The sequence below is a fragment of the Symphalangus syndactylus genome, chromosome 1, assembly GCF_028878055.3.
Source record: "Symphalangus syndactylus isolate Jambi chromosome 1, NHGRI_mSymSyn1-v2.1_pri, whole genome shotgun sequence".
Classification (NCBI taxonomy): domain Eukaryota; kingdom Metazoa; phylum Chordata; class Mammalia; order Primates; family Hylobatidae; genus Symphalangus; species Symphalangus syndactylus.
In genome coordinates, this window is record NC_072423.2 from 118,111,787 (window position 1) to 118,132,467 (window position 20,681).

The following is a 20,681-nucleotide window of genomic DNA, read 5'->3' on the forward strand; positions in this document are numbered from 1 at the left end:
TCCCAAAGTGCTGGGATTACAGGCGTGAGTCACCGTGCCCAGTGAAGTATGAAGTTCTTAATCATCCATAGCATGAAATGTTTCTTACGTGTATCTTAATTATGAGACGAACGATTTTCAAAATCCTGAGCCCACGACATTTAGTTCCTATCTGTATGACAGAGCACTTCGTAGTCTGCCTTGTTTTGTGGTTATATCAAGAGACTCTAACTTAGTCCCAGGTTTCTCCATGGTGCAGTTGTAGATGCTTTGCATCTGAGGACTAAGGTCTGACTTTTTTATCTTGCCCAAATTCCTATCTAAGGGGTCTGGGGAGTCATGCCCCACAAACCATAAATTATCATCAAATGGGTTTTATTTAACTCTATATATTGTGACTTACTTTCCAACTTGACTCTGGCATAACATTATGAGACAAGGAATAAAATAAAAATATTTTACCCCAAAACATGTTTCTTTGCCATATCTTGAAATGGCCATACAAAGCTGTCCTTTGTGGGGAAAAAATTCTCATCTGTAAAGAATCCCTATAACAAAGCTAGATCTTTTTCTTCTAGGCCCCCCAATCCTAAAGAGATTAAAAGTCTAGCACCTTTCAAAGATCTGAATAGGAAACATTTGTCATCTATTGTCTCTAAAGGCAGCCACTATAAGACTTCAAAAGAACCTTGGTCTCCACGAATTTTTATCTTAACCTGAACATTCCCTTTCTATTGATCCCAGGTCTTCAGACAAACTCAACCAATTATCAACCAGAAATTACTTATAGCCTGGAAGCCCCCTCCCCTCCCGCCTTTGAGTTGTCCCTTGTTGCTGGACCAAACCAATGTATTTATTAAATGTATTTGATTGATGTCTCATGCCTCTCTAAAACGTATAAAACCAAGTGTGCCCGGACCACCTTGGGCACATGTTCTCAGGACCTACTGAGGGCTGTGTCAGTGGCCACGGTCACTCATATTTGGTTCAGAATAAATCTCTTCAAATATCTTAGAGTTTGACTTTTTTCATTGACCCACCAATTCGCCGGATTGTGATTCATTATTTACTTGACAATAGGAACCCTGTCCCTGGAAACTCGCTGTCACGCGGGACCTCTGACATCTCCTTCTCTTTTTTTTTTTTTTTTTTTTTTTTTGAGACGGAGTCTCGCTCTGTCGCCCAGGCTGGAGTGCAGTGGCGCGATCTCGGCTCACTGCAAGCTCCGCCTCCCGGGTTCACGCCATTCTCCTGCCTCAGCCTCTCCGAGTAGCTGGGACTACAGGCGTCCGCCACCACGCCCGGCTAATTTTTTGTATTTTTAGTAGAGACGGGGTTTCACCATGGTCTCGATCTCCTGACCTCGTGATCCGCCCGCCTCGGCCTCCCAAAGTGCTGGGATTACAAGCGTGAGCCACCGCGCCCGGCCTGACATCTCCTTCTTGAGAGAAAGGTCGCCTGGCCTGGGTGAGGTCGTAGTTCCCGCGACCCCGTGCTTGCAAGTACTGGCTGCCACCTACTATAGTGTAAGCTCCAGGAAGGATCCCACGGGGGACCTGACAGCGCACGGTCCTGGCCGACAACCGCCCTGGGAGCAGAACGGATGGAGCCCGCAGTCGTCCCAGAGCGCTGCGCAAGCTCTGCTCCCACTGTGGCAGGCCAGATCTCCATTAGCAACCACAGCAGCTCTCACCAACGCCTCACTGTCATTCTGATGCATGTATACGTTAAACATTGGAGAAACTGGTGCCTTAGGAGAAAGGCTAGAATGTAAAGACAAGTCCATTAAGATCCCGCCTGGGCTTTCTCAGCCCCTAGAGTTTAATTAAAATAATGGAGTTGTTCTTGCACACCTTGTACCAGGACCCACTTTAGATTATTTCCAAGGCTCTGAAGCAATTGTCTAGACACCTGCCCCTACTACGGTTAAAGACTGGATTGAGTGAAACACTTTGGCTTTCGACTTGTAAGTGCACTGAATGTATTTAAGCACTAGAAAAACTTGTATTAATAATTTTGAGTTGGTCTGGTGAGTTACTCCGACCTTCTCCCTGTAACCTGTTGCAGAAATAAACTCCATTCTTTCCCAGTCTGTCTGCATCTCATTACTGAACGGCGAGAACAAGCAGTCGTACCCGGGTGGGTCCGGGAACACCACCTCACCCGCAGCCGAAACCCCTCACCCCCATCCCTTCCCGGCCCGTGAGGCGTCCGCAGGCGGCGGCGCTCGGGACACGGCGTTCGCGGTGCTCGCCTCTGCTGCCCGAGGGGAAAAGGGCAGGAGAAATCTGAGGAGTCCCCGGGCCAGGAGCCAAAGTCCCTCAAGCGCCACAGTGCGAACCCTGGGCGCCGAGCTCTCACGTCTGTCTCCGCCAGTACTGTAGAGCCGGGGTCGTGGGACGGCGCTCACCGCCCCAGCCAATCCGGGACCCGCTCTGGGCTGCCCCACCCGCCGCGCACACGCACGCGTCGTTTTGCGGCCGCTGGCCTCTGATTGGCTGGGACGGCTGTGGGTGGGGAGAAACCGGGAGGACTGGGTGCGCGTGCAGGGATCGGAAGCCGGTTGGCGTGTGAGAGGTTTTCTCGCTCTAGGTAAGCGAAACAAGCTGGGGGACTGCGAGCCAGGGACTCGGGCCGCGGGGCGGGAAGAAGTGGGGCAGCGCTTGGCCAGGCCGAAAGGACTTTGGGGGTGGGGGCTGGGAGTCCGTGTCTGGAATGAGGGAGGAGAGGTGGAGTTGCCGGGGCTCAGGCCCGGCCTCGAGCATGGGCGGATGAGAGGAGTCGGGAGCCGAGGCCTGGGGTCCTTCGGGTGAGGGGAGACGGAGCCAGCGGGGAGATGGAGCAGAAGCTTGTGGAGTGAGTTGCCGAGCGGGGAAGACTCGCTGATGGGGTGGTAATGAGAGACGGGGGCCAGGAGGGTGTTGGCTGGGCCCGACGGCGGGGAGCGAGGAGCGGGAGCGTCCCCAGAGCTTGGAACATTCTGAAGAGCGGGCTGAGCGGCGGGCGAGGCGGGATAGGAGAGCGAGCGCTCCGGTCACGGAGTCCCGACAAGGTCACAGGAAGAGAGGCGGCGAGAAAGGTCGGGAGGTTGAGGGGAGGGCGTACTAGCAGAGGACCTTCCAGTCCTGGTCTTGCTTTTCTCCCCGACCTGGTGTTTCCTCCACCCTGGGAAAGTGATAAGGCCTAGGGCCCGGTGTAGTGCTTCTGTGACCGAATTAAATTTTTCTCCTGCTGAGTCGGCGGGTTAGAGATTACAAAGCACAGCGTAAGGAAAGAATTGGGAGCAGCCGACATGATGCAGCAGTGATATTCGCCTTTGTCTTATTCCCGGAGTGGGAAGCAGCTATTTCCCTCTTCGGAGTAATCGCCACGACAGGGATCTCTGCTTCCGGAAGTACAAAGGCACTTTCGAGTAAGACAGGTTTGGATGGAAAGTTCTAACAGGTTGAAGCGGTGACAACCTGGTCATGAAGCTCCAGCATGACACACATATTTGGAGTCCTGTATACTAGGGGTTCTCTTTGTACACCAGAGTCACTTGAAGGGGCTTCTTAAAGATTCCTCGAGCTCTGCCCCAGACCACCTGAATCCGGATTTCCATGCTGGGGCCTTGGCAGCCATTTTAAACAAGCTGGTGGGCGACTGATGCAAAATCAGTTTGAAGCCAGCGTTGCTTTAGGTAGTAGTTCCCGTGATAAAATGACTGTGAAGAAAGATCCTTCATTCAGCCTGTTACGTCTCCTGATCCTGGACGGCTCATCTTCCCTTAATGCCTCTTTAGGTTCCCTGTGGAAAGGTCTTCAGTCGTGTCTTACTAAGCGTACAGAATAATTTGTGCTCTCCAAACTTACTTTGAATATCTGGTTACTGGTGCCTTTTTTAGCATCTGTTCAACTTTCTGACAGAGATCTGGGACGATTATTGTGGGTGGATGAGAAAACGATAATGAAGGAAAGTCTGGCAGTGGTGTAGTGAAAAAAGTCTTTTCAAATCACAATTGAAATTGTTAGATGAGTTAAGTCACTGAAGAAGATTCCGTTTAACTTAGGCATGACTTTTTTATATATATCATTCAAACAGAACAACGTGGGCTTCTGTTGAGTAATGGATTCTTATATTTTCTAATCAGAATTCTTATCTGCAAATTTAATCTAATTTACATCAGCAGCATAAGATTGATGCTTTGGCAATATATTGTCAATCAAAAGAACCCAGGACTCTCTATCAGAAGAGCTGGATTCTAATCCTACCCAACCAGACATGTATTCCTTGTATTGAGCAATTCGTATAACCCTCTCACAACCCTTTCCCCACCTGTGAAATAAGGCTGCTGGCTTGGATTACTCATCTGATTTGTTACTCTCAAATTATATGATTAGAACGTATTGTTCCTGATACTTAACCAGTTTTCAATTCAGGTGGCTATAAACCATGAATACTTTGGAAACTTCTACGTGGTAATTAGACAGTTATCAAAATTTTGTATTCAGAGAATATTTTAGATATGTACTATATGGGAATTATAATATTTTGACTACAGAATAACAAATAACTGATATGTGTTGGATTTTTAAATATTCATCCTTACTAATTTTATTCTGAAATGTACACATAAGGTATTCTGGAATCACAGACAGATTATCATCTGTCGTTTCAAGCAAATAATGACCATTTTGTTCCCCACACCCTGATGCTTACCGCAGGGGCTACTTTCTGAAACCCAGGTCAAATGCCCTATCCATACAAGCTTCAGAGTCTGTATCATAGATGAAGAACAGAGAAATAGATTTTCTTCTGTTCTCGATTTATATACAGGAAAGAGACAACTAACCCCCTCCCTCCTGAAAGGAGGAAAAAAAAAAGAAAAAACCTTTTGCTCCATTGACGTGTTGGAGAATGAGTCAACCAGATGTCAGATAATTACAAGAAAAACTACCAACTTTCTTGCTGTTTTTTAAAAACCATTTATGTTCTGTTTTTGTTTGTTTGTTGGGTCCCTCAACAAGGGTCTTGCCTGTTGCCAGGGCTGGAGTGCAGTGACTGGATCATGGCTCACCGCAACCTCCACCTTCCAGGCTCAAGCAGCCCTCCTGCCTCAGCCTCCCAGTCCCAGGAGCTGGGACTACAGGTGTGCACCACCATGCCCGGCTACCAGCTTTCTTGCTTTTAAAGAAAATTCCCAAATGATTTTTTAGTTTAGAAATGATTCAGGCAAAAAAGGGGAAAACATGCTTTTATATCTGCAGAAGTTTTTAGTTTTTAAAAGTAGATTATGGTATATAATAGTTTTGTCCCCTATGTTGCAAGGAACTAAGACCTCAGGTTATTTCTCTTTTCATAGGTACAATATAAGAAACATAAAAGAAATAAGCACTTAGGTACATACAGTTTGGCATTTTTCTTACTGATTAAACTCTACAAATCTGTATGATTGTTATTTTTTTTCCACTCAACATTCCTGAATAAACTAAGAATGCTTTCAGTTGTTGAGAAATGTAACTTTTAAATGTATGCAAGAAACATTTGTAGTGTACATATTATATATAGGGTATTGCACCAGGCAGTGGAGTTGGATACAAGCAGAGCAGGTATTGGTCCCTGATTTCAAGGATTCTAGCAAAAGAAACAGACAAACTGGTGGTTATAAGGAAAGTACAAGGTCCTATGGGACTGCATAACCAAAGCGCTTACAAACTTAAAGAGACAAAAATTTCTGAGAGGAGGTCAATTAAGATGTGAACCTGAGTCCAGTATGGTGGCGCCCAGTGGCGGTGTGAACTGTGAGGAGTTTGCCGAGTTCCAGGAATTACTTAAGGTGATGTGGACAATTGATGACAGACTAGTACATTAATTAAACACTACGGTTCCAAGAGCTTCCTTTGCCGGGAAAATTGATGCCAGCCAAACCTGTAAACAACTTTGAATCTTTGATGGCAGCTCATGCCAGTAGGGACAGAGTCATAAAAAAAATATATAGCCCAGACCTCAGCAGTAGTAAAAAAGAATAAACAGAGATACTTTTTTTTTTTTTTTTTTTTTTAAAGGTCCGGGTCATCTCATAAGAGCTAAGCATAACAAATGTCAACAGGGCGGGCTTCCTAAGATGATTTCTGAGCCAATAGTCCCAGACCTTTTGTTGATTTCAGCCCCACTTAGCCAAGACCTCAAATATAAATCTGATAATTATGGAGAAATCAACTGCTATTTTATACTGATTCTATTTAAAAAAAGTTTTGTAACTATTAAAATTTCTGACTCAGTGTAAAAAAGAAAAACGAAACCTGAAAAAAAATGGGAGGAGTTAGCTAGGAAAGAGTATCTGAAGGAGATGGAAAGGGAGGGAAACTCTCACAAGTAGAGGAATCAGCTTGTGCAAAGGCTTGGAGGTATAGAGAGCATCTTAAAAATATTTAATGTGGTCAGAATGTGGGGTTGGGAAGGGAAATGAAAGGATTTGTGATTAACTTCCCCTTTGAGAAGATCATGGTTTTTTTTCTTTTTTTTTTTTTTTCTTTTTTAAAATTTGAGACGGAGTCTCTCTCTGTGGCCCAGGCTGGAGTGCAGTTGCACAATCTCGGCTCACTGCAACCTCTGCCTCCCAGGTTCAAGCGATTCTCCTGCCTCAGCCTCCCAAGTAGCTGGGATTTCAGGCGTGCACACCACCATGCCCAGCTAATTTTTGTATTTTTAGTAGAGATGAGGTTTCACCATGTTGGCCAGACTAGTTTCGAACTCCTGACCTCAAGTGATTGCCCACCTCGGCGTCCCAAAGTGCTGGGATTACAGGCATGAGCCACCGCACCTGCCCGAGAAGTTCATGATTAGATATGAAGGCAACTAGTAAACATACTGGCCTAAAATAAATACAGTGTTTAATCTCTCCATCCAGTCCATTTATGCAGTTTCTTCAAAGCCAGTCTCAAGTGTTTCTCTGTGAAACGTGTCAAACCTCCTTTAGCTAAAACAATCACTCTCTCTAAATTCAGACCTTGTCTGTGTTAGGCTGTTGACAATTAATCACACTGTGATTGAAACCACCATTGCAAGATTATAACTGAGACGGTGAAAGAGATCTGACCTAGCCAAAAAAAGACGGAGCCAGGCATGATGGCTCACGTCTATAATCCTAGCACTTTGGGAGGCTGAGGTGGGCAAATCACTTGGGGCCAGGAGTTTGAGACCAGGCTGGCCAACATGGCAAAACCCCATCTCTACTAAAAATACAAAAAAATTATCCAGGCATGGTGGTGCACACCTGTTATCCCAGCTGTTAGGCTAAGGCACAAATCACTCAAACCTGGGAGGCAGAGGTTGCGGTGAGCCAAGATGGAGATCGTGCTCCAGCCTGGGTGACAACTAGACCCTGTCTCATAAAATAAAAATAGAAAAATAAAGCAAAGATGGTAACAACCCTTTCCCAAAACAAACCCCCTTCTTGCCTGGGGACTAGACTGCCTTTGTAGGACTAATGAATTAGCCACAGATTAGAAATTATGGTTTAGAAGTCGTGCAGCTGGAAGTTATAAGGTTCTAACCCTCCCTAAAATGCTCCTAAGATCAGTGCTTGAGATATTTTGCAGACCCTGCACTTGATAGACCAACTGGCACCACCCAGATCAATAAACTGGCTCATCTGATCTTATGTCCCCTACCTAGGAACTGACTTAGCATAAGAGGACAGCTTCAACTTCACATTTCATCTCCAACCCAACCAATCAGCACTCTATTCTTTGGCCTTCCCCCACCCACCAAATTATCCTTAAAAACTGATCCCTGAATGCTCCAAGAGACTGATTTGACTAATAATAAAAACCCTGGTCTCCCACACAGCTGGCTTTGGGTGAATTGCTCTTTCTCTATTGCAATTCCCCTGTCTGGATAAATCAGCTCTGTCTAGCCAGCGGGCAAGGTGAACCTGTTTGGCGGTTACATGATTTCTCTGTTTTTTTTGTTTGTTTGTTTGTTTGTTTTTAAAAACTAATTTTTGAACCATTAATTACTTTAGTGTTTATATTGTGTTATTCAGATATATAGTGAGTATCTTGAACCTTGAGCTTATTGAACCTTACATATAATAAAGCTTAGTACTTAGGAGTTTATTCATTTAAGAAGTAATGGAGTACAAAAAGAAGGTCTAAGTCCAATCTAAATTTTCTTTTATTTAGCTAAGATTTTCTTCTATGTCAGATGACAGGGTTGAGTCTTCTCAATGAAGGTGAGGCTGATAGGGATGAATTCACTTTCTAAACTAAGCACACCACCCCCTCTGGAGTTGCATTTTCGTTGAGGACCTTAACTGCCACTGACTCCCCTTTAGTAGCAAGGTGTTGGATGAGAGGTACTTTTATCAAAGGGAGCATAATGCACATGAAAAACCCAGAAGTGAAAGATTTTATATGGGTGTTAGGATGGGCATAGACTTTTAAGTTTATTGTAATTGACACTAATTAGAGACTTGTATACTTACACTATGCTTCAGCCCCTTATTTTTTCTGTGAGTAAAGTTTATTGCAATTCAAAATAGTTCAGTGAAGAAAGTATACTTTGTTATTGTGGCTAAAATGAAATGCATTTGTTAATGCCTCATTGTGATAAAAGGGCTATTGACGGAGATAACTGAAAAGGAGGAAAGGAGCCTTTGATCCCTGTGATAATGAAAATGGATCCTTTTTTTTTTTTCCCTATCCCCTTACTCATACACTGTCAGGCTAGATCTTGCCTTTGGGATACCATTTAAAGGAATTATAAAAAGAGGGTAGAGTTTTAAAGGGAAGCCTGGGGGATATAAGGTATGTAAAGGAAGGCAGATCTGAAGCTTAGAAGATATTAAGAAGACCCTGAGGGTAATTCAGTTTTGTGCTGCAGTGATGTTAAAAGTGCTAATCATAGGGCCAGGTGTGGTAGCTCACACCTGTAATCCCAACACTGTGGGAGGCAGGTAGATCACCCGAGGTCAGGGGTTCGAGACCAGCCTGGTCAAGATGGTGAAACCCCATCTCTACTAAAAATACAAAAAAAATTAGCCGGGCATGGTGGCAGGCACTTCTGATCCCAGGTATTTGGGAGGCTGAGGCAGGAGAATTGCTTGAACCTGGGAGGCAGAGGTTGCAGTGAGCCAAGACCACGCCATTGCACTCCAGCCTGGGCAACAAGAACAAAACTCTATCTCAAAAAAAAAAAAAAGCTAATCATAAGCTGGCACAGTGGCTCACACCTTTAATCCCAGCAGTTTGGGAGACTGAGGTGGGTGGATCACTTGAGGTCAGGAGTGAAACCCTGTCTCTACTAAAGAATACAAAAAAATTAGTCAGGCATGGTGGTGTGTGCCAAATGGAGGTTGCAGTGAGCCGAGATCGTGCCACTGCACTCCACCCTGGGCAACAGAGCGAGAATCAGTCTCAAAAAAGAAAAAAAACTAATCATAGGTCATTAAAAAAATCTAAAAGGCTATGAAGGAGACATTTCTACCAATATTTAAAATAAAAGCTTTGTTCTTAAAATGAGTAAATAATGAGCTAGGTAGAAACTTTGGCTATTCAGAATAATCTTTTCCCCAGAGGCAACCACCGTGGATAACAGATTACTGTAATAGATTGGAAACTAATCTGAAGTGAAAACTGAAGCAAAGAAGCACGTTGGAATAAATAAATCAGCAGTTGAAAGCAATAAAGACTGCATTTAACTACACCGAAAAGTGCTAAGTAGGATTTCCAACATGATATTGAAGGTTCAATAAGAGTTGTCAGTTTGGTTTGAATAACTTAAAATTGTCAAGTTAAATAGTTGATTAAGGATGAAGATAGCCAGAAAATTAGTAGCTACTATTTTAATTGATAAAAGTAACATCAATTTAAAATTTTTCACTATTTTAAATTAACATGGTGCTAAAAATGAATGGGTTGTACAGGAGAAATGGCAAAACAATAGGGGGAATAAGTGTGTACAACTCTCCCTTGAGGATGACTATACATTAAAAATACAGTTAATTTCTAAAAATATTTTTTAACTTTATGATTATGGATAACATGTACTAAAATTCTCATGGAAGTTAGGAATATTTTAAATACATCCAGATATTTAATAATGTTCGGGTGCTTTTAATTACAGAACCTCACAGAAATTTTTTCTCCGGGAGATTCTTCAAGCAATCACTATGTCAACAGACACAGGTGTTTCCCTTCCTTCATATGAGGAAGATCAGGGATCAAAACTTATTCGAAAAGCTAAAGAGGCACCATTCGTACCCGTTGGTAAGTTTGACATTTTAGTAGTCTTGAATATGGTAGAGCCGTGATAACTTGTTCATTGAGCATATCCTGAAAGAATGCATTTTCCATTTTTTTTCTTATTTTGAAATATGCTGAGATTGGCATGATATAAATCTCATCATAAAGATTCTTCTGTATGTATTCAGACTTTATTTTTCTTTTTGGAGACAGGGTCTCTTTCACCTAGACTGAAGTGCAGTGGCTTGATCATAGCTCACTGCCCCCACCCCTCGACCTCTCAGGTTCTTGATCCTCCCACCTCAGCCTCCTAAGTAGCTGGGACTACAGGTGTGCACCACCACGCCCAGCAAATTTTTGTATTTTTGTATAGACACGGGGTTTTGCCATATTGCCTAGGCTAGTCTTGAACTCCTGGGCTCAAGCAATCCACCCGCCCTCAGCCTAGTGCTAGGATTATAGGTGTGAGCCACCACTCCAGCTCAGACTTCTTATTTTATTGAGTCTTATTTCAGTGCATAATGTTGTATTGGGGGACCCCAAGACCACCGTCAGGTTTGATGATTGGGCCAAGACTCATAAGACTCAAAAATGCTTATTATAGTCATAGTTTATTACAGCAATGGGATATAGGTTAAAGTCAACCAAGACATATAGAATGAAGTCTAGGATAAACCAGACACAAAATTCTAGGTGTCCCCTTCCCAGGGAGTCCCACAGGGGGAGAGGGGGTGCATTTAATTCTTCAGTACTGATGTGATATGTGGCAATACATGCTAAGTCTTGCCATCCAGGGAAGCCCACCAAGCCATGGTAACCAGGTTTTATTGAGGTGTCGAAGATGCGTATATGTATTATAATTTTTATCTCATGTCTTTACCTATGTTATTCGAAACTCAACTTTTTTTTTTTTTTCTGAGAAGGAGTTTCACTCTTGTTGCCCAGGCTGGAGTGCAGTGGTGCAATGTCAGCTCACTGCAACCTCCACTTCTTGGGTTCAAGCAATTCTTCTGCCACAGCCTCCTGAGTAGCTAGAATTACAGGTGCCCACCACCACGCCAGCTAATTTCTTTGTATTTTTAGTAGAGATGGGGGATTCATCATGTTGGCCAGGCTGGTCTCGAACTCCTGATCTCAGGTGATCCACCTGCCTCGGCCTCCCAAAGTGCTGGGATTACAGGCGTGAGCCACCGTGCCTGGCCTAAAACTCCACTTTTTTTTTTTTTTTTGAAACGGAGTCGCTCTCTGTCACCCAGGCTGGAGTGCAGTGGCAGGATCTTGGCTCACTGCAAGCTCTGCCTCCCGAGTTCAAGCCATTCTCCTGCCTCAGCCTCCCGAGTAGCTGGGACTACAGGTGGCTGCCACCACTCCTGGCTAATTTTTTCTATCTTTTAGTAGAGACGGGGTTTCACCGTGTTAGCCAGGATGATCTCTATCTCCTGACCTTGTGATCCGCCCGCCTCGGCTTCCCAAAGTGCTGGGATTACAGGCATGAGCCACCGCGCCCGGCCAAAACTCCACTTTTAATGACTTAATTTATATGATATAAATTACTATTATATGTAACATTATTATAATCCTCTTGGTAGAAATTTACGTGATTTCTAATTTCTCATTATTAACAAACTACTGAGCATCCTTTTAGATGGCTCTCCAAGAAGTTAAAGGACTTTGAAGTCTCTTGAAGGAATTTTTCTTCTGACCGTATAATTAATAAGTTAGTTGCAAAAGTACATAAAACAGAAAGGTACCATGTCCTATGATCCCGACTCTGAAAGACAACAGCAGTCTGCACAGTCTGTCAGTGTTTTCTTCTCCGTATACTACCATAAACTATTATTTATAATTATTTTTAGATGAAATATTTTTCTTTAGCCTTGTTCATTATCTTTTTATAACAATGCATATAGGAACATATTTTTAATAATTGAATCATTAATTTTGTAGATATACAATGTTTTATAATGGTGATCTATAAAATTTTTTGGTTGTACATTCCCTCAGTAAAAAATAATTTGAGCACATACTTCCTGCCAGTGTGTTGTGTGTTTACCTATTTTTAAGTCATTTATAAGTACTTTGTTCTTACACATTTGGTACTTTATGAAATATGCAGAAAGACATTTCAAAAGGATAAGATACAAATATAAAATTTTCTGCTCTTTAACGGGTTGTCATTTATACATATGCCTTCTTGGGAGTACATAAACCCTACATTGATTTAACCATTGCTGTATTGACGACATAGGAGTTGTTCCCATTATGTTGATTTTACAAACTGTTGGAAGAGTGTGTGTGTAAAAATTAAAAATCCTTATATACTTAATTGTACCAAAACAATGATTTACACCAATAGGCTGTGATGGGCTGGTTTTCCCATACTCTCAGCATCTTTTCATATGTATTGGTCATTCAGGCTTCTCTTCTGTGAATTAGCTTTTTTGTTTTTGCTTTTGTTTCTGTTTTAACTAGGTTGTCTTTTTCTAATTAAATTATAATTATATATTTTAGGCATTAGTGTTTTCTTAAATATTGCACGGCCTTCATGATCCTGGGATTACTTAGGTTCCTGTATTTCCTTATGTTGTTGATTTATCATTGAGATACTAATCTATCTGGAATTTATTTGTAGGTATGACATGAGGCAAAATCTAACTTTATGCTTTTTCCATATGGATACCTTAATTTTCTATCACAGTGATAGCTGTTTTGCATTCTTTTTCTACTTATTTGAAATGTGAACTATGTCATATACTAAACATGAGAGATTTGTTACTCAACTACTGTATTTTGTTGCTGTGATCTGTCTGCCAGAAACTTAATGGTATGTTTAGATACCTCATAAGCCAATACACTTTCACTCTTCTACCTTCTCAAAAAGAGCTTGCCTGTTTACTTTGAAATTAGCTTGTTAATCACAGCTACTCAGGAGGCCAAGGCAGGAGGGTCACTTGAGCCCAGGAGTTCAGGGCTGTAGTGTATAATGATCATGCCTGTGAATACCCACTGAACTCTAGTCTGGGAAACATTGGAAGACCCTGTGTCTAAAAAAAAGAGAGAAAAGAAAAAGAAATTGGCTTGCCCAGTCCAAAACGGGGAAAAATGTCTCATTTTTACGTTTGGATTACATTGAATTTATAAATTTGGAGAGAATGGAAATCTTAGAATGTGGTGCATCTACCGATTTTCATTCAAACCTTTTGTGTCCTTAAATATAATTTTATTGTTTTCTCTAGGTCTAGAAATTTAATTTCTCTAGATATGCTTTTTAATGTATTCATCAAAGTAATCTTTTTTCTTAATGGTTCTAGTTGTTTTTCTTTCCTTCTTTTGAGACAGAGTCTTGCTCTGTCGCCCAGGCTGGAGTGCAGTGGCACAATCTCAGCTTACTGCAACCACCGCCTCCTGGGTTCAAGCAATTCTTGTGCCTCAGCCTCCCGAGTAGTTGGTATTACAGGTGTCTGCCACCACGTCTGGCTAATTTTTGTAGTAGAGACAGGGTTTTGCCATGTTGGCCAGGTTGGTCTCGAATTCCTGACCTCAAATGATCCACCTGCCTCGGCCACCCAAAGTACTGGGATTACAGGCGTGAGCCACTGCACCTGGCCTCTAGTTGTGTTTCATTTGATTCTCTTGGATTTTCTATACACACAGTTAGATGATCTGCAAACCAGTAGAGTTTCTTCCTAAATTATGCCTATAGTTTTTTTTATTTGATTTAAAATTGTTTAGGATATCCAGGCAACAACAGCAGTATTCACATTTATCCCTGTCTTATTCTGATCTTTAAAGGGAACTTTTTTTTCTTATCTCTTTTTCATTTTTTAATAAAAAATAAGGCTGAGCACTTTGGCTCATTCCTGTAATCTCAGTGCTTTGCAGGGCTGAGGCGGGAGGATCACTTGAGCCTAGGAGTTCAAGATAGCCTGGGCAACACAGTGAGACCCTGTCTCTACAAAAAAAAATTTAAAAATTAGCTGGGCATGGTGCCACATGCCTGTAGTCCCAGCTACTTGGGAGGCTGAGATGGGAGGTTGCTTGAGCCTGGGAGGTCGAAGCTGCGGTGAACCATGATCATTCCACTGCAGCCTGGGTGACAGAGCAAGACCCTGTCTCTAAATAAATAAATAAATAAATAAATAAATAAATAGATAAAAATGGAATATTTCTAGTGTTTTAACACTAAGTACAATTTGTATTTGCTTTTGGTGTCTGAACTATATTCTAATTTACTTAGTAAACTATTGAGATGTTCACATAGTTTCATCTTTCATGAATCTTAAGAGATTTTTTTTTCTTGTATGTTCTTCGAGTGAATTCTTTTTTTTAATTTATTTTTTATTAAAAATTTTTTTTTTGTAGACACAGGTCTCACTCTGTTGCCCAGGCTGGTCTCAAACCCTTGGCCTCAAGCAATCCTCCTGCCTCAGCCTCCCAAAGTGCTAGGATTACAGGGATGAGCCACTGCTCCTGGCCAAGATTTTCTTATGTAAAAGCAATGGTTAATTCCCAAAGTAGGCCAGGCACGGTGGTTCACACCTATAATCCCAGCACTTTGGGAGGGTGAGGCAGGCGGATCATGAGGTTAGGAGTTCGAGACAAGCCAGACCAATGTGGCGAAATCCCATCTCTACTAAAAATACAAAAATTAGCCAGGTGTGGTTGGCATATTCCTGTAATCCCAGCTACTCGGGAAGCTGAGGCAGGAGAATCACTTGAACTCGGGAGTCGGAGGTTGCAGTGAGCAGAGATTGCACCACTGCACTCCAGCCTGGGCAACAGAACAAGACTCCGTCTCAAAAAAAAAAAAAAAAAAAAAAAAAAAAAAATTCCCCAAATAAAAACCTAATGATCATGGTTGATAATATTCTAATACATTTTAAAGTTGATAAGCTAGTATTTGGTTTAGGAATTTTATATCTATGTTTATAATTTATATTGCTTTGTAATTCTTTTCTCATGGCTTTTTTTTTTGAGACAGTCTCGCTCTGTCGCCCAGGCTGGAGTGCAGTGGCATGATCTCAGCTCACTGCAGCCTCTGCCTCCTGGGTTCAAGTGATTCTCCTGCCTCAGCCTCCTGAGTAGGTGGGACTACTCCTGCCACCACACCAGGCTGATTTTTGTGTTTTTAGTAGAGACGGGGTTTCACCATTTTGGCCAGGCTAGTCTCGAACTCCTGTTTTCAAGTGATTCGCCTGCCTCGGCCTCCCAAAGTGCTTGGGTTACAGGTGGGAGCCACCGCACCCAGCCTCTCATGTTATCTTAATTTTGTTTTGGTATCAGGGATTTGTTTTCTTGGGAAATATATTGGAAAAAAATATATTGCTATGTTTTTAATGCCCTGGAATACTTTAAATAACATGAATTGAGAATGCCCTTATAATTTTTATTAGACCTTCTATTGGGGTCTTTATCTTTTGGGGATAAAGCATGGATTGCCCATTTAATTCTTTCTATGGTTATTGGTATAGAAAGGTTTTCTACAACTTCTTGAATCAAATTTAGGAATTTGTATTTTCCTCAGAAATCATTCATTTCACCTAGATTTTCAAATTTAATTGGCAAAGAGCAATCATCTCTTATTTTTAAAAATCTCTTTAGCACTTGTGATTATATCCACTTTCTCATTCCTAATGTCATATATTTATTTTCTCTTTGATCAGACTTCCTAGAGGTTTTACAATTTTATTTGTTCTAAGAACCAGTACTGTTTTTATTTTTCAAATAATGTTTGATAGTTTCCTAATCTCTCAGTTTTTACTTTAACCTCCAAATCTAGTTATTGGTGCTCAGCTTCTCAGTGGTTAGAGGGCGGGTATGTGTTTGGCTGTTTTATGTTTTGATTGCTAAGTTTTGGCCTTATGGTAATCATCCAGGTAGAAGGCCTTTTTGGAAGTTAGAATTTTCTTCGTGGCCTAATAAATGATTGGTTTTGTCAAAGCTTCATACACATTTGAAAGAATGTGGGATCTCTGTTTTCAATTAAAATATTAAATTTTTTTATTTTTAAGAATTTAAGTAAGTTTATTTAATGGTGCCGTGCAATTCTGTAGCTTTAGTTTGGGGCTTCTTATTCTGTTGTTTTCTGAAAGAGACAGATTTTCCCATTTTGTTATCTTCTAATAGAGCTGATCTTGTGTTCCTAACAATTTTTGCTCCATTTATTTATTTTGCTGCTATATTAGATTATTTTAAAGTTTTATGACTATACAAAAATTTATATATATAATAATAATAATTATTATTATTATTATTATTTTTTTTTTTTTTTTTGAGATGGAGTCTCGCTCTGTCAGCCAGGCTGGAGTGCAGTGGCGTGATCTCGGCTCACTGCAACCTCCGCCTCCCAGGTTCAAGCATTCTCCTGCCTCAGCTTCCCAAGTAGCTGGGATTACAGGCGCATGCCACCATGCCCGGCTAATTTTTTGTATTTTTAGTAGAGATGACCAGGCTATTGGCCAGGCTGGTCTCAAACCCCTGACCTCAGGTGATCCACCTGCCTCAGCCTCCCAAAGTGCTGGGGATGATGGGTGTGAGCTACTGCTCCCAGCCCTAATTTTTTTTTCTTCTTATGATTTGGAAGTTCTGCGGCTATTCTTATACTGCTTGCTGGTGGTTATCTTTACATTGTCAAACTAGGATGTGTTTTTTTCATCTATTTCCAGTATTAAAATGAATATAAATTTATTCCCTAAGACCTTTAACACACGTTTTGTTGTAATAATCGTAGCCTAATTTCAGATTCTTAATTTTGCTATATTATGCCAGTCATTTTCAAGGTACCAGTACAGATTTTCCTGTCTTTATTGCTCACCATTGTATCTTAACCATTATGTTTTTATTTCTTGAACTGTCCATTTTGACTCACTGTTTTTATTTGACTGGATATTTTCCTCTAGGTTTTTGTATCAGTACCTGGGTGGCAGCTTGGGAAAGAGAGCCCTCCTGTAGTCCCAGTTATTAGGGAGGCTGAGCCAAGAAGATCACCTGAGCCCAGGAGTTCAAGGCTGCAGTGAGCTATGATTGTGCGGCTGCACTCCAGCCTGGGCAACAGAGCAAGACCCCATCTCTTAAAAAATAAAATAATAAATCTTAAAAAGAAAACATGTAAGGTCATATCCTGAATGCTTTTGCCCTCAAAATGAATGAGAGTTTGGCTCTGTATAGAGCTCTAGGATCATAATCCTTTTAACTTAAACTAATATTGCTCTATTCCTTTATTTACTTCTTCCCAGTACAGTATCCCAAAGTTTGAAATATTCAGGCAGTGTTTCTCAGTGGTAGTAATGTGTAGGATTGTCTCTGGTATATTAACTGATTACCTTGAGGGAGGGAAATAGGACAGAGAAGAAATGGAATGAATTCATTCTCTAAGTCAAGACCTTTGGCACACTTTTGTTCTGATAATCATAATCTCGGTTCCTGTCAATTCCCTAGCAGTCTTTTAAAGGAATTTATCTACTGGCCCCACAAACCCACATTTTTAAAGATAATCCTGACTTTCTGGATCTGCTGTTGTTTGCTTAAAGATTTTTGGTTTTGATGGGGGAAAACATGAAAAACTCAATTTGTATGTTAGCTAATTAATGATCTGATAAAGAATCCTCATAAAAATAATAGAATGTACATTGATTGGTGGTAAAGTCATCTTGGTCCCTTCTCATGCATCTGACATACTTGTTACTTTATTTTACAGGAATAGCAGGTTTTGCAGCAATTGTTGCATATGGATTATACAAACTGAAGAGCAGGGGAAATACTAAAATGTCCATCCATCTGATCCACATGCGTGTGGCAGCCCAAGGCTTTGTTGTAGGAGCAATGACTGTTGGTAGGTTCCTATAGGAAATTTCAAATTTTCGTTCCTCGTTGAGGTATTTCTTTACAAACAAAATAGGTAAATATTTTTAGCTGACCTTTTAGCAGTTTGAGAATATCACTTATATTCATTTTCATGTAAAAAATGAATTAATGAAGATAATTCAAGTAGGGACATAGTTTTTCTATGATATATCCTGCTAAGATTTTAAAGAAAAAAAAAATCCTGTCAATCTCTGAGTTTATAATTTCATTGAAGAGCCTAGATATGTAAATAGAGTTGGTAGTAACATCTGTTATCTGGGAGAGGCATACAATTGCTATTTTATTGTGTTTTTAAAGGAGAGATTCTTAAAGTTTAGGTATTACATGCTTCTTCTATTGGCTTTATAATTCATTGACTTTATCTGGTATTATGTAGCAAGAGTGATTCCTTTCAAAGTTACCAGATAAATATTGATTGTTCTTTAAAAGAAATATTGTAACATGTGAAGTAGCCATACCAGCCCTTTGCTACTTGGGAAACTACTGTATATAACAACAGTTTTAGAGATTTAAGATGTTTAAGAAGGCAAGAGTATAAGCTTCCTAGGGTCTTATTCCCCTTGTAAATATTCCATACTAGCAATGGTGCTACTTTCAGCTATTGTATGAACTGGTTTTTATTTTTGAATATTTAAGAAAATATTGAAATGCTTAACTAGCATTCTTTTTCTTTAGGTATGGGCTATTCCATGTATCGGGAATTCTGGGCAAAACCTAAGCCTTAGAAGAAGAGATGCTGTCTTGGTCTTGTTGGAGGAGCTTGCTTTAGTTAGACGTCTCATTATTGAAGTTACCTATTATTGTTGGAAATAAACTAATTTGTATGGGTTTAGATGGTAACATGACATTTTGAATATTGGCTTCCTTTCTTGCAGGCTTGATTTGCCTGGTGACTGAATTACTAGTGACTAGTTTACTAACTAGGTCATTCAAGGAAGTCAAGTTAACTTAAACATGTCACCTAAATGCACTTGATGGTGTTGAAATGTCCACCTTCTTAAATTTTTAAGATGAACTTAGTTCTAAAGAAGATAACAGGCCAATCCTGAAGGTACTCCCAGTTTGCTGCAGAATCTCACATATTTTGGACGTTGCATAAGAGTCCTATTTGCCCCAGTTAATTCAACTTTTGTCTGCCTGTTTTGTGGACTGGCTGGCTCTGTTAGAACTCTGTCCAAAAAGTGCATGGAGTATAACTTGTAAAGCTTCCCACAATTGACAATATATATGCATGTGTTTAAACCAAATCCAGAAAGCTTAAACAATAGAGCTGCATAATAGTAGTATTTATTAAAGAATCACAATTGTAAACATGAGAATAACTTAAGGATTCTAGTTTAGTTTTTTGTAATTGCAAATTATATTTTTGCTGCTGATACATTAGAATAATTTTTAAATGTCATCTTGAAATAGAAATATGTATTTTAAGCACTCATGCAAAGGTAAATGAATACTTTTTAAATGTGTGTGTTGCTTATTTTTTCCATAAGAATTGTAAACATTGAACTGAACAAATTACCTATAATGGATTTGATTAATGACTTATGAGCAAGCTGGTTTGGCCAGACAGTATACCCAAACTTTTATATAATATACAGAAGGCTGTCACACTTGTGAAATTCTCTTGTCTAATCTGAATTTGCATTCCATGGTGATAACATGGTATATGTATTGTTATTAAAGTAAATGACCCATGTCAAATGTCTTTTATTTATTTTATGAGGAAAAGCTTTCTGTAGAGGAACAAATTTGAGAACAAGTTTCAGGAAATTGTCTTTTTTTGTTGTTGTTCTCTAATCATGTTCTGCCTTCTGTTTCGATGATTTTAAAAATATTTTACTCTATGATGTGTTTTATTTTCTTTCCTTTTGTGGGTAATTTTTGTTCTATTGATTATCTGTATAATTTTTTTTTTTTTGAGACAGAGTTATTCCCTGTCGCCTAGGCTGGAGTGCAGTGGCATGATCTTGGCTCACTGCAACTTCCACCCCCCAAGTTCAAGTGATTCTCCTGCCTCAGCCTCCCGAGTAGCTGTGATTACAGGCATGCACCAACACGCCTGGCTAATTTTTGTATATTTAGTAGAGACGAGGTTTCACCATGTTGGCCAGGCTGATCTTGAACTCCTGACCTCAGGTTATCCACCTGCCTCGGCCTCCCAAAGTGCTAGGATTACAGGTGTGAGCCACCACGCCCAGCTGATTATCCATATAATTATAACACTCTTCTATTTATTTTCAGTCACCAATAATTCCTTTTGAGCAATATTTAAGCCTAGCATATTTCTTCCTTCCCTCTTCCTCTACTAACCAGTTCTGGTCAATGATATTATTGGATTTTACTCTTACACTGTTTGTTTGTTTGTTTATTTGTTTATTTTGAGACAGAGTCTTGCTCTGTTGCTGAGGCTGGAGTACAGTGGCGTGATCTGAGCTCACGGCACCCTCCACCTCCTAGCTTCAAGCGATTCTGATGCTTCAGCCTCCCAACTAGCTGGGATTACAGGCATGTGCCACCATGCCGGGCTAATTTTTGTATTTTTAGTAAAGGCGAGGTTTCACCATGTTGGTCGGGATGATCTTGAACTCCTGACTTCGAGAGAGCTATCTGCCT

At 40.7% G+C, this 20,681-nt stretch overlaps 1 protein-coding gene across 3 annotated transcripts; it reads left to right on the forward strand.

Annotated features, from left to right (window-relative positions):
- Positions 1-2,477: 2,477 nt before the first annotated feature.
- Positions 2,478-19,769, forward strand: HIGD1A (HIG1 hypoxia inducible domain family member 1A). 3 transcript variants are annotated; one of them, XM_055281343.2, is made up of 4 exons: positions 2,478-2,571; positions 10,087-10,229; positions 17,902-18,036; positions 18,744-19,769. In XM_055281343.2, exons 2-4 carry the CDS (start codon positions 10,133-10,135, stop codon positions 18,791-18,793), a joined length of 282 nt encoding a protein of 93 aa, XP_055137318.1. In that variant the 5' UTR covers positions 2,478-2,571; positions 10,087-10,132; the 3' UTR covers positions 18,794-19,769. The 3 variants fall into 3 exon arrangements, with proteins under 3 accessions (XP_055137318.1, XP_055137322.1, XP_055137316.1); XM_055281347.2 differs by having other exon boundaries at positions 2,497-2,570; positions 10,111-10,229; XM_055281341.2 differs by having other exon boundaries at positions 2,570-2,835.
- Positions 19,770-20,681: the final 912 nt, after the last annotated feature.

Bases quoted from the DNA above. Each gene is read 5' to 3' on its own strand.
- HIGD1A (XM_055281341.2), top strand. From the start codon at position 2,816: ATGGAGCAGAAGCTTGTGGA. The intron at 2,836-10,086 runs GTGAGTTGCCGA...TTTTAATTACAG, and splicing joins ATGGAGCAGAAGCTTGTGGA to AACCTCACAGAAATTTTTTC. The intron at 10,230-17,901 runs GTAAGTTTGACA...TTTATTTTACAG, and splicing joins GGCACCATTCGTACCCGTTG to GAATAGCAGGTTTTGCAGCA.